This window comes from Cheilinus undulatus, linkage group 19 (genome assembly GCF_018320785.1).
Source record: "Cheilinus undulatus linkage group 19, ASM1832078v1, whole genome shotgun sequence".
Classification (NCBI taxonomy): Eukaryota; Metazoa; Chordata; class Actinopteri; order Labriformes; family Labridae; genus Cheilinus; species Cheilinus undulatus.
The window spans coordinates 33,690,031-33,703,639 of record NC_054883.1 but is presented as its reverse complement, the minus strand read 5'-3'; the positions used below and the strand labels follow the sequence as shown (position 1 = coordinate 33,703,639).

The 13,609-nt window shown below is 36.8% G+C and overlaps 1 protein-coding gene across 1 annotated transcript; it reads left to right on the top strand.

Annotated features, from left to right (window-relative positions):
- The first annotated feature begins 255 nt into the window (after positions 1-255).
- On the top strand, positions 256-1,997 carry LOC121527336 (putative protein TPRXL). The gene is made up of 4 exons (XM_041814269.1): positions 256-487; positions 601-709; positions 1,095-1,169; positions 1,279-1,997. Exons 1-4 carry the CDS (start codon positions 409-411, stop codon positions 1,562-1,564), a joined length of 549 nt encoding a protein of 182 aa, XP_041670203.1. The 5' UTR covers positions 256-408; the 3' UTR covers positions 1,565-1,997.
- The last annotated feature ends 11,612 nt before the right edge of the window (positions 1,998-13,609 follow it).

Below are 13,609 nucleotides of genomic sequence, written 5' to 3'. Positions count from 1 at the left end.
TTGCTTTTCTTTCCTTTCTCTTCCTCTTTTTTTTTTTTTTGAATGTGTCATTAAAAGTGCTGATTAAAAATATCTTGGCATAAGGATGACCTTCAGCCTGGGAGGGATCCCTAACACCCCCGTGATCACACAATCAGGAAAATGTGACTTAATTTTCTGTTATGATGAAAAGTGCTTCCTGTTTGGTCACTTCATGGAAACCCCCCCGTCATCACTGTGTCGCTGCGTTTAAGACGAGGAAGGGAAAGAGAACAAGAAGACGACTGTCTGGAGAGGGTACTTCTGCTTTTTAGGCCTTTAAGTACTGTGCTTCCAGAAATCCGTCAGTGGAGCAAGCTCTCTTTGAGGTGAACAGAAACTACTTCAACTAAATTCAACTTCACCTGTAGCTCAAAGTTTTATCTGAAAATGGCAGTCAGTGGAGAAATGATGAAGAGCGCCCTTGTTGCCCTGGTCCTGGTGGCGTTGGTTCAGTCTGCATCAGCAGGTGAGATTTACTTTGAATAGACAAGTTTTATGACTTTCAGGAAATTTTTTCCTGTGAGCAGTTAAAAGTGAAAGTTTATAAAAATGTATGCAATTCTTGTATGTTTGTTTTAGTTGAGAAGTTTGCATCCTGCTGTAAGACCGTCAGCAAGCAGGAGATATTTGAACCAATCACAGGATACATGGTCCAGAGACCAAACCCTCCGTGTGTCCTTGCAGTCATGTAAGTATGACAACCAATGCTACACATGTACAAATTAAATCTAAAGATGGCAATATGGCATCTCATGAACATAAAACATGCCTAAAATCACTTTTAGTTTAAGAAAAAAAAAACAAAAAAAGGATGAATGATAAATTTGCCTATTTACATTTATCAAAGCTATTAGGTGAAAAAAAGAGTTCAAACTTAGCAGCTAAATGCATGAATCAGTGAACTAATCATTTAACAGTTGAATCAATGACTAATTAAAGAGAAATTGCACGGCAAATGAAACTGGCAATGATAACCAACCCAGTCAAGTTTTTTTTTTTTTTTTGTATTTCTAAGAGAAAAACAATGAATTAAAATGACTGATATTGTATTCTTTTGTTTGCTCATCTCACAGCTTTCAGACAAACAGCGGTTTGTACTGCAGTCAGCTGACTGAACCCTGGGTTCAGCGCAAGATCGTTGCATTCGAGTGAGTTTTTTTTTTTTTTTATCAGCTCATACTGATAGTTTCTTTCTAAACCAATTATGAATAATTAAATTCAAACTTATGGTCTAATTTTAAAAAATCTTTTTAACAGGAAAGCTAAAGCTCAGGCGACCCCTTCATATGTAGCCCCCTCATCTACAGCCTCCCTCCTCTCCATGATCACCTCCACCACCTCCACTTCTCCCTCCTCCTCTTCCCTTTCTTCTTCTCCTTCCTCTTCTTCTCTTTCTTCCTCCACCTCTTCCCTTTCTTCCTCTCCTTCCTCCTCTTCTTCTCCTTCCTCCTCATCTTCTTTTCCTTCCTCCTCCTCTCCCTCCTTCACCCCAACATCTGAGATGCCGGCTGATGAAACATCTTCAGGGGACACGGATGAGTGACTCTGCATCTTTTGCACCTCCAGCCGATGAAAATGAAGACAGAAATCTTGGATACGTTTATGATTATGACCTCAAAACCAATACAAGCTAAAATTATACTCAAATATTGCAATAGCACTTGAAGAATGTCATTCTGTTAGATTATTTTGTGTTGACTATGTACTTTCTTTAAAGAAATTTGAGTTGGATTTATTTATTAGATTAATTTACTTGAAAAGTCCTTACATTTAGTATTTATGTATTTATTGCCCGGTATTTTTCTATTATTTTTAGAAGTTACTGTACAAAATTTTGGCAAATGTTAAAGAAATAGCTCTGAGCTATGGAATTGTCAAACAAAAGATATTGTGTTTTATTTATTTAAAATCCTGTGCTCATTTGTGTTCTTAAGGAGACATTGGAATAAAAAAACAAATAAATGTAATACATCCAGGTTTCATCTGAGAGTATTTTTCATTTTATTAACTTTCACCAGTAACAATTCCAGTAAGGATATAAACACATTATTTTCGTAGAACACCGTATCTGTCCTGTGCTAGAACTGATCCACTGCTGAAATTAACTGTTCTAGTTTCTTTAGTATAGAAAACTTGCTGTATTTAAGACTAGCTGTATTGTAGATTAGGGATGGAGATAGTTCATTTTTATTTACAATGATACACTTATAAAGACTCCTTATTGATCCGAGAGTCCTTATCTATACCATATGAATTATATATTGCTGAAAAACAGATTCCTCATCTTTACAACTGCATTGATTGATGTCAAAAACGTAAATTTGGTTTTCTTGATGGTATATTTGGGAATATCTTGATGTTTTACTTACATAAGTCAAATTGTAATTTTTACTAAAAGGGCCTTAAATGCATCATAATCTTTCTGCTTAAGTTCATTGATTAATTTTTTTCTATTCTACCAATTCTAGACGGATATAAACGGATATATTGGCTGTAAACATCAGCAGATGTAAAGTATTCACTCACCTGCCTTGACTAGCGTATTAATTTAAGTGACATCCTATCTTAATCCATAGGATTTAATAAGACATCAGTCCACCCATTGCAGCTATAACAGTTTCAGCTCTTCTGGGAAGGCTTTCCACAAGGTTTAGGAGTGTGTTCATGGGAATTTTTGACCATTCTTCCAGAAGCACATTTTTGAGGTCATACACTGATGTTGGAGGAGAAGGCCTGGCTCTCAGTCTCTGCTCTAATTCATCCCAAAGGTGTTTTATTAGGTTGAGGTCAGGACTCTGTGCAGGCCAGTCAAGTTCATCCACACCGAACTCTCTCATCCATGTCTTTATGGACCTTGCTTTGTGCACTGATGCACAGTCATGTTGGAACAGGAAGGGGCCGTCCCCAAACTGTTCCCACAAAATTGGGAGCATGGAATCGTCCAAAATCTCTTGGTATGCTGAAGCATTCAGAGTTCCTTTCACTGGAACTAAGGGGCCAAGCCCAGCTCCCGAAAAACAAGCCCACACCATAATCCCGCCTCCACCAAACTTTACACTTGGCACAATGCAGTCAGACAAGTACTGTTGTCCTGGCAACCACCAAACCCAGACTCATCCATCAGATTGCCAGATGGAGAAGCGCAATTCGTCACTCCAGAGAACACATCTCCACTGCTGTAGAGTCCAGTGGTGGCGTGTTTTACACCACTGCATCTGACGCTTTGCATTGCATTTGGTGATGTATGGCTTGGATGCAGCTGCTCGGCCATGGAAACCCATTCCATGAAGCTCTCTACACACTGTTTTTGAGCTAATCTGAAGGCCACAACGATTGACTCTGCAGAAAGTTTGCGACCTCTGCGCACTATGTGCCTCAGCATCCGCTGACCCTGCTCCATCATTTTACGTGGCCTACCACTTCATGGCTGAGTTGCTGTCATTCCCAATCACTTCCACTTTGTTATAATACCACTGACAGTTGACTGTGGAATATTTAGGAGAGAGGAAATTTCACCACTGGACTTGTTGCACAGGTGGCATCCTATCACAGCACCATTCTGGAATTCACAGAGCTCCTGAGAGCGAGCCGTTCTTTCACAAATGTTTGTAGAAACAGTCTGCATGCTTAGGTGCTTGACTTTATACACCTGTGGCCATGGAAGTGATTTGAACACCTGATTTCAATTATTTGGATTGGTGAGTGAATACTTTTGGCAACATAGTGTATGAACATTTTTGCCAGCACCTATGATAGACTTTTTGAGCTGTTATCTGTAAACATGCACCCCCATGTTTTGTGTTTCACTAGCAAATGTAAAAACTCTATCATCTAATTTTATTACATTCTTAAACTATTCTTTGCAGGTGAAGGCGACAAGCTGATTAAATACAATTAACATAATAGCAGTAATTTCAAATGCATCCTCCACAATGTACGTGGGGAATGTACCTTAACCACAAACATAATACAATGAGAGGGACTGAGCTATCTCAAAAGGTGTAGGCTGAAGCTCATGTTCTTTATGCCTCAGCTTCAAACAACACCCCTGTAAAAGAGCTCCATAATTTGGAGCCCTTCTTTTGAAAGCTTGCCACGCACTTATTTCTATGATGGTTCTGTTGTTTGTAAAATAAGAGGGGTAGGCGTTAATAAGCTTTAGCTTCTGCCTACACCCTTTCGGTTTGCTCGGAAACTTAGATTTTGCACCTTGACCCCCGTAAACTGCTTTAGTTGTGCAAGTGAACCGAAATAAATTTCTTTCATCATCAAAGCTTGCCACAGATTTTATTGCTGAACCACTGTGTCACATGTTCAATCTCACTTTTAGTGAAAATAAAATCCCCAAGATTTAGAAACTGGCCTTTCTAATTCTCCTAGTCAGAGGAAGAGATCAAACTGTTATACACAATTATAAACCAATATGTGTTCAACTCATTGAGTGCCAGCCCTTTCATAAAATGGAAAGTGGCTTGTGCCAGCGTTTTTGGCCATTTTGAGTCATCTTTCAAGACCCACAGAATATTTTGTACTATAATTCTGAAAACACCAAATAGCTCAAAGGAAAGAAGAAACTCTCCATTTCATCATGGGAAAACCGTTTGTTTGTAGCTTGTTCCGTTCTTGATTTATCTTAAGTTGAATAGAGGCTAGTTTCACCAAAAAGACCACTTTTTTTCTAGAAAGCTGAGAAAAATGCATTTTTGTGAAAGAGAGTCTGTCAAGCAGAACAGTGATTTGAATGTTATAATTTTTGCCTTCAATAACATAAAAGACATCTGAAAATTGTATTACAAATATTATTTTATTGTAAAATAAACATCAATGCTTCCAGTCACTGTCATGCCATTCACACTCTGGAACTGGACACCCTCCACGGGACCCCCCTATACGCCCACGTCCTCTCCTGCTTGTTGCTGTATGCATCCAGCTGGTGAGAGGCTGCCTTATTTCTCCGACGTACGGGGGAGACCTTGCGGCATTCCTTAGCCTCTTGGCCGGCCAAGGCAGATCAATGAAAGCGCCGATCCCTGGATTTGTTGTCGTTAAGTTCAGTGTCAGTTTCAGTGAGTAAGCAATTTCTCAGGCAAAAGTTTAAAGTTTCTTCCAGCATCTAAGTTAGAACTTTTAGCTTAGATTACCTCCATAACGATAGCTCTGCTCTTTGACCCCAGGGTCTCCACCTCTGATGTTTGATCTACCATCACTTCCAACTGTAGTGTTCCAACTATGTATCCCACAAGCCCCAAAATTACTCACAGGGAGTGTGAGAGTGCCCCTTTGTGCCAGCCACCGAAAAAACACTGTGATATATATATTTATATATATACGTCAATGGCACTCAAGCATTGGTTTTTAAATGACGTATATATAAGTCAATGGCACTCAATGAATTAATACATAAAAATCTTTATCTTTATTCTTCTTTGAGTTTAAATTTCAGATTTGGTCCCATAATGTTTTAAATTCAAGTGACATTGCTGCAGCAAAGTCACTTGTTGTCCTTGTTGTCCTGAAATAAAGGATGTTTAGAGCTTAACTGTGCACCACAGGTTGATTTTTACAAGCTTTTAAAGACAAAAAGTCCAGGGGAGACACAATGGTTACAAAGATAGCTTAGGGCTTAGAGGGTTAATTATTATATTTAAGGGCATATATATTAATAGGAAAAATGATACAGTAGAAAAACAAGAGAGTTCATGCTTAAGGAGATGGAGGAGTTTAATAAACACTGAGGTTTTTATTTTGGTCTACTAAAAATAATGAAGGGGATTTTTCTCTACTTAATGCATGCACATTTGACTTTACTTCCCTTTTTATGATATTAGACGATGAAACTACAACAGAGCTGCAGACTGTTGGTCAGTTTTACATGTAGAGATGACGTAAGAGGAACTTAAACACACTATGTGAAATCTTCAGAATTGCCATCACACATTCCTCTGAGCTATTTCCACAGAATTATCACAACTTTTGTGTTGCTTCAACTTTTTCAAATGCTTCAGAAAGAAATGATATGTAATTATGAGACAAGAACATCTTTATGTCTCCCTCATGATGTCACAGAATGTTTCAACACCCGCAAAGCTGTGCATCATTTCACACTTAACTGTGTGTGTGCTTTAAGTGTCAGTATCAGTCACCATGCAGCGGGTTGTTTCTCAGAAATGTCCTATAAGTGTTGATGGTGTAAAGATGCTGACTCTATGATATAGGGAGGAGGTGTCAAAGTATGAAAATATAAACACAGGATACAAAATACAATCAAAACACGTCATCAGTACTGCCCTCAACCAACCCTCCTCCCCTTAGATGATCAATAGCTGTGGTTCCATGAGCAACACTGAGCACTTACTGATAAACATCTGTCAAATTGTTCAGTCAATCGTCCACCAGCCTGCGTGCCAGTCAAAATGTCCATGAAGATCCTGTCCCTCACTCTCCTTCTCCTCTTCGTGTACTGCCAGTCATGTGAGGGGAAACAAGGGCACTCTTGTGAGTACAGAGCTACCATCAAAATACTTTACTGAGCCAGTTCTCACATCTGGCTTCTATAAAACACATATTTGACTATCTTTTTTTCAATCCCTGTCTGGAAATTCTATTTCATGACCATATTTCTGTTATGACTGTTTTCTTTATCCAGCTAATGCTACAATACTGTCTTTCTGTTCCCTTTTGCAGTCAACTTGTCTTCTTGTTTGCTGTGTGTGGTCTCTTTGCTGCCTATTTTTGATCTTTGTCGCGGTGTAGATACTCTTTAATAGATGATGGCTGAGTGTCTTGTGGGCGATTTTTCAAAGCAAGAAGGTGCACTTACACCAGAATTTTTTATTTCAATATGATTCTAATGAAACCAAACAATGTCCATACATGTTTTTATACCACAGCAACAAAATAGAACAGGGTTTTTTACTTTAAAACTCAGATTTAAGATGTTTTTAAGACCTTTTTATGACCTGAACAGAAAAAAATGAAAACCATTTTTGTGCAATAAACAGTCCAAAATGAAAAGCTTGTAAAAGTTCTCAGTACACCAGACCAGGGCTGATTTTGTTGGTGTGATGAGCTTTTAATGTAATTGTGATTGATTGATTGGATGGATGGATGGACGGATCTGAGGCCAATTTTGGCTAGAGACAAAAAAATTACATGGAAAGAAGAAAAGAGGAGAAGGTTTTGTGCAGTGTTAATTTTGTCGACATGTTGACAAGAACTAGATTAAAATATAATTTCGTTTTCGGCTGACATTCGAAATCCATGATATTTCGCCACTGTGGGTAAATCTGTCAAAAAACAATGCAGCTGTATCTGTTCTGCCTCTCAACTGTAAAAAGCAAGAATCCCAGGTTTGGCAGGGTGCAGAGAATACACTACCAGGATTTGGTACCAGACTTAGGCAAGAGAATAAATGCTCGAACTAAAAGTAAAAACTAAAATGTGAGGATTTTTTATGGACTAAACCTGGACTAAAATGTTTTTGAGTTTTCATCGACTAAACTAGATTAAAACTGAAAAGGATAAAATAACTAAAATTTGACTAAAACTAAAATGCATTTAAAGCCTAAAACTAAGACTAAAATCAAAAATAGCTGCCAAAATTGACACTGGTTTTGCGCCTATAAAAACTTCTACCATCATCAACACGTGTGTTGATTGGTCAGATGTGTGTGCTGAAACGCAACTTTGACATGGTTCAAAAATAGTACTGCGTGTGAAAGCTTACCTTGACTTTCTACAAGCTTGAAAAAAGAAAAAAAAACTGTGAATTATTCACAAGAAAAAAAAAGATGTATTTAGTGCACTATGGCCTTAAAGCTGAACTATTTTGAAAAAAAAAAAAAAATCAAATCACAATTATGTTGGTCCATTACATTTCAATATGAACTGTTGCACTGAACAGAATAATGATTTGGTTTTTAAGACCACTGTACAAGAACAAGGAAAGCAGGATTTTTTGGTAACTTATTCTAAGATGTTCACACTTGAATGTTTCTATAAATATAGCAGATATTTATATTTATCATATTTTAGCAGATGTGCTGAGCTGCTTCCTCTGGAAGATTTTATGAGGTCATTTAAAAATCCTCTTATTGCCTTAAGATGAGCAAAAATACAGAGGAAGGACTTCTTCATTTCTATGTGACTTGGGTTATCATCAGCATGTCGTGATGTTTTCAGTGAACAAGCATACACAAAAAGAATAACAAAAACCAAATACATTTAGTTCAAAAACAAAGACTGGGTGAAGGCACTTCTAAGTCAAAGTGCCATCTCAAATTTAAGACTTCTCATCAGTAAAAATCCAACTTTTAAAGACTTTTACAGCCAAAAAATTTCAAAATTCCAATTAGAGAATTTTTAAGACTTTTCAAGGATCTGTGGAAACCCTGACAGAAGAACCCAATACCGAAAAAAATTCCAACTTATTAGTTCAAAGGATCAGAACACAATATTGAAAATAGAAAAATAATGTTTTTAAAGAGCAACTATGAGGAAAAGGATGAAATCACAAGTTTGGAAGGTCAAAATATAAAATCGGATTTGAATGAGTTTAAAAGTCAAAACATGACTTAAAATTTTAAATTGTGAGCTGATAGGTCAAAATATGGGATTAAAAAGCAAAAATTAGGAGTTGAAAATGCCAAAATATGAGCTATAATTAAAAATAATGACTTTAAAAGTTAAAAATATGACAAATTTAAAATTGGGAGTTTAAAAGGTCAAAATATGATCAAAAAAAGTTAAAAATACTTTTTTAAAATGTTAAAATATGAGAAGAAAAATTGAAATCATGAGTTTGCACATCAAAACATGGGATTAAAAAGCCAAAGAAAGGAGTTGAAAGGGTCAAAATATGACTTGAAATTTAAAATTGGGAATCTAAAAGATAAAAATGTGATATATAAAGTCCAAATTAGTAATAAGTTTGAGTCATGATCTTGAGATGCAAAATTAAAAATATGAAATAAAAACAACTTAATTTCTTTCCCCACACTCTTGACTTTTCATGAAATCTTTCTTACTTTACTTTTTCAGATTTTCTGGCTTAACAACTTATACTGCAGGAAATCTGCAGACCTCATACTGGTGGGCCAGTTATAATACAAATATGATATGATCTTGCGGGCCAGATATAATCTTTCCATGGCCCGGATTTGGCTCCCCAGGCCTTGAGTTTGACACCCCTGCTCTAAGCTGTACAAAAATATTTGCAACAGATACCATAAAATTTCCAGTGTATTTGTTCTATACCAGTGGTTCCCAACCTTTTCCAACTCAGGGCCCACTTTTAAGTCTCAAAAATTTTCGCGGCCCACCTCTGACCCCATAAATACGGCGGCCATATAATGCGTTCTCAGAGCACTTTTTTTTTTTTATTGAAGATTGAACATAAAGGACTGAACTGAATACAGGAGAAACATGTTGAAAGCTCCACAGTCGCTAACACAGCATCTGTAAAATGTTGCAACACCTTCAATATTACAGTTTTCAAGGAGCTTCCCACACAATAACCTCTAGATAACAACAAAAGTTCCTATCTCTCATTTGCTTGTCCCATGTCTAATACTTGAAGGAGAAAAAACAAATTAATGAAAAGAATATTTGAACATTTTTAATATACTTTGAAACTTAACTGAGTTTTAACATTTAAAACACTATTCTGTATATTTTTATTTTTATATAATTACATTTCCCCTCCCCCGACAAAAATCATACTATTTTGGAAATAATTCGGTGGCCCACTTGCAATACCTTCACGGCCCACAGGTTGGGAATCTCTGTTCTATACAGTGTGCAGTTGTTTTTTTGCAGTTTTTGATGAATTCAGTTCTCTCTTACACACAACTTGCAAAACTGATTAAGTTTAAGGTACTTTTCAACACTATCCATCAATCAAATAACAGAGGTTCTATTATTTTCATACGCATGGACAAACTTCACAACCTGAGAAAAGAAGACAATCCTGGTTGCCTCTAGTCTGATCATGTTTCTTTCCTTAAATGAACTTTCTGCTTAAATTAATATACTAAAACAAAATTAAAACTGCATTTCCCATTGATCACTAAGGTTTTTATGTGTTTTTTCAGTGCGCAGTCCTTCAAGATTGCATCGTCCACCTCCATGCTGCACCAAGTATTACAAAGCAGATGTCAGTGAAGAGGTGGTTGGGGACACGTATCGTGAACAACGGGCTAATCCTCCATGTGTGAGGGCTTTCATGTAAGTTAAAGAAAGCCCCAAAACACAGAAAAATAAACACATCAGCTCTCAAAAATTGTATTTATTTATTTTTTTGTCAGTTTCAGCATACCAGAGGGAAAGGTCTGCATTGATCCCAATGAAGAATGGGCCAAGAATCGTAAGATGTTTAGACATTTACATGCACCAAATACACACAGAACATGAAGCGATTTCTACACAAAAATGAACGCTGATGAATTTTCTTCTCTCTTTCCTGATCTCTAGTCACTGCCAGCATGACGAAGATGTGAAGATTGGCCATCGATCTGAACAAACCATTTTCAAGCCCCCTCTCACACACACACACACACACACGCACACCCACACACACACACACACAGCAACAAGTGAAGCATGATATTATCAGCATGATATTGGTATTAGTGTATAGTTTATAAAGTTGATTATCAGTAGCATCAGATATGAAAATGTCTGCCCATATTTAAGTTGACATATCAGCCTTAAATATTTCAGATTGAATGTCCCATAGTGCTTCACCTTACAGGTTGAAGCACTGAGTTTGTGGAGACTTGAGCAGAACCAAACAAAACTAGCGTAGCTGAGGAAATTTTCATTTTTTTCCTCTTTACTTAAATTGAATGTGTATCAGAAGAACTAAAATTTAATTTGTTAGTATAAGAGGCATATCTTTATTTTCTGCTCTACCTCTACATAGCGTTGTTTTAGCTCTAAAGAAGAATTCCTGTATTTGCAAAGAATACATTTATGTTTTACGGTACAATCAATTTTTTTTATACCTGCTCACGATCAAATAGATTTTATCAATGGAATAACAAGTATATTTAAGAAAAGATTGTTTCTTAACAATGAAAAGGGTGGATTTTTTGCCCCCAGTATTGTTGTAAGCTTGAAAGACTTTGTCAGCATATTAGCTACCTGCAAAAATTAAGTATTGTGTATCCCTAGCAGTAATGCTTCTATGCTCACTTTAAAAATTCTCCTCTTCTGCTCATTCATTTCTTGCAACTGAGCACACACATATGTAGCATATCTGCAGAAAGAAATGTATTAAATAGTTTCCAAACTATAAAGACTGATTTTTTGCATTATTGTTTACTAAATTCATGGATGTATTTTTTTTTTCTATCAATCACAGTCCTTTTATGAAGTGAATTCCAGTGCTTAATTGATATCAAAACTAACCCTTACCAATCAAATGCCACTTTTTTGAAGAAAAAAAGGAAGTTGGTAGGTTTTAAAGGGGTTTTGGGATTTCCCAGGGGTGTCTGCACCTATACAGAGACCTGGATGGGACTTGATGACTGCGCAAATAAACTTGATAAAATGATGAAAAGCCAGAGGGGCCTGCAGAAAGGATATTTTGGACAGCCACTCTAGTGTCTCACATCTGAGACCCCTATATCTCAGAAAGGGAGTGCTGTAATTTGCCTGTATAACATATTTATATTTTTTTAAATTCAACTTTATGCATATGTAACCTGTGGAATTAGATTGCCACACAGGACACAGTAACTACAAGGTTCTTGTAGCTGGGATTTTATTTCTGACAACAAGTAGTACACTTACATTTCAACACGGTTCATAAAGCTGAGTATGAAACTCCCTGGAGATTACAGTACCTTTGAAATAAAAATGAAACAATTGTAACACATGTCCTCTTTTACACATTACAAAGTCACATATGCGGCTTGAGCTAGTTAACATTACCTTGCAAATGCAAACAATTTTCTCGGATGGCGCAGACAATCCAATAACATCAACTTCAGTAGAGCCTAAAGCTCACTATCTTGCTACAATATTGAGAGAAAATGTTTTGATATCAAAAAAGATGTCTATGTTTACTCCATTTTTAACTTCTTTTAAGCACAGAAAACAGTGCATCCACTGCAGTAAAGCGCCATGGCTGTGTCCGAAATCACTCCCTATTCACTATATAGTGCACTATATGAATACGCCATTTTGTAGTGGCGTCTGAATTCTGAGTGAGCATTGTTATTCACTATATAGTGCGCTTATTCTATCCCACAATGAATTGTGAGAAGCAGTAAACAACCAATGGTCACTAGCCCGGCAATATTTACCATAATGCATTGTGGTTGCTGCTCTCAAACATGACGGACGAACAAGAGGAGTACAGGAACACATATAAAAAAACTTTTTAAAATGCTTTTTTGTTTGTTGGTTTTACCAAATCTGTAAGAAAATATTAAGGGTTCAAAACGGAGTAACTTTTTCCCCCTATGGTGATTACAACACATGGGACCATCATTTTTATGCAAAAATAAGTGATAATAATACACACAAAAATTGTATATTATTTTGTCACTATATAGACAACTTTCTTATCTATTAGTATATTTATATTTTGTAAAAATACATTACATTTTGTAACAGTTTTCATTGAAATTCTACCCTTACTTTCAATTCTCAGCCATTGTCAAGGAAATCTATAAGCTGTTGCTGCTAAATGTTTTAATTGTGAGACGGCGAAGACGCCATCGCCCGGGGCTGGAGTAGTGTCCGAAATCATGTTTTGTGTTTTGCAGTTGAGTCCACTATATAGCCCACTATATGCTGCTCACTATAGAGTGGATAGGGAGAAGGGAGTGAGTGGTTGTGGTGAGTGGACACAGTGCAGGTTGTCGCATGTGCATGGAAACAGGAGGAGAAAAGACCATGATGCACTTGGCGGAGTGATGTTTTTGCCACTAGATGCTGCCACCTAGTGACCATAATGAGTAACTACCTGTGGATGTCCATTTACAATTTAATTCTCCATTCAGTGACTTAACAATGTCAGAAACATAAGAAAACAACATAAAACATGTACATTTGAGTTCACCAAAACAGTAGAACTATAAAATATCCAGTGGATAAAATGCAAACTTCTTTACCATCCTATTACACATACAAAAAGTTTATACTCATGAAATAATACCAGAAACATTACAGACTAAAAACAATTTCACAAATAAATTCCCACAAGACAAATGAGAGTGGAGGTCTGCAGCTGGACCCCTCTCCACCTGGTATGAAAACTGCGAAAGAGCTGACATGTCAAAGCTGTCACACAGCCAACACACACCCAGTCTGAAACATCCAATAATCGTAGAAACGACGTGGTGGCCTATGGATTTGTGAGCGCTACATATCTGTGTCTGCTCTCTCTATTTTTTAAATCGGGATGTAAATCTAAACACTCACTCACCCACTCACTACATAGTGCACTATATAGTGAATACGAAATTTTGTAACGGTGTCTGAATTCTGAGTGAGCATTGTTATTCACTATATAGTGCACTCATTCTATCCCAAAATGCATTTTGAAAAGTAGTGAACAGCCGATGGTAACTAGCCCAGC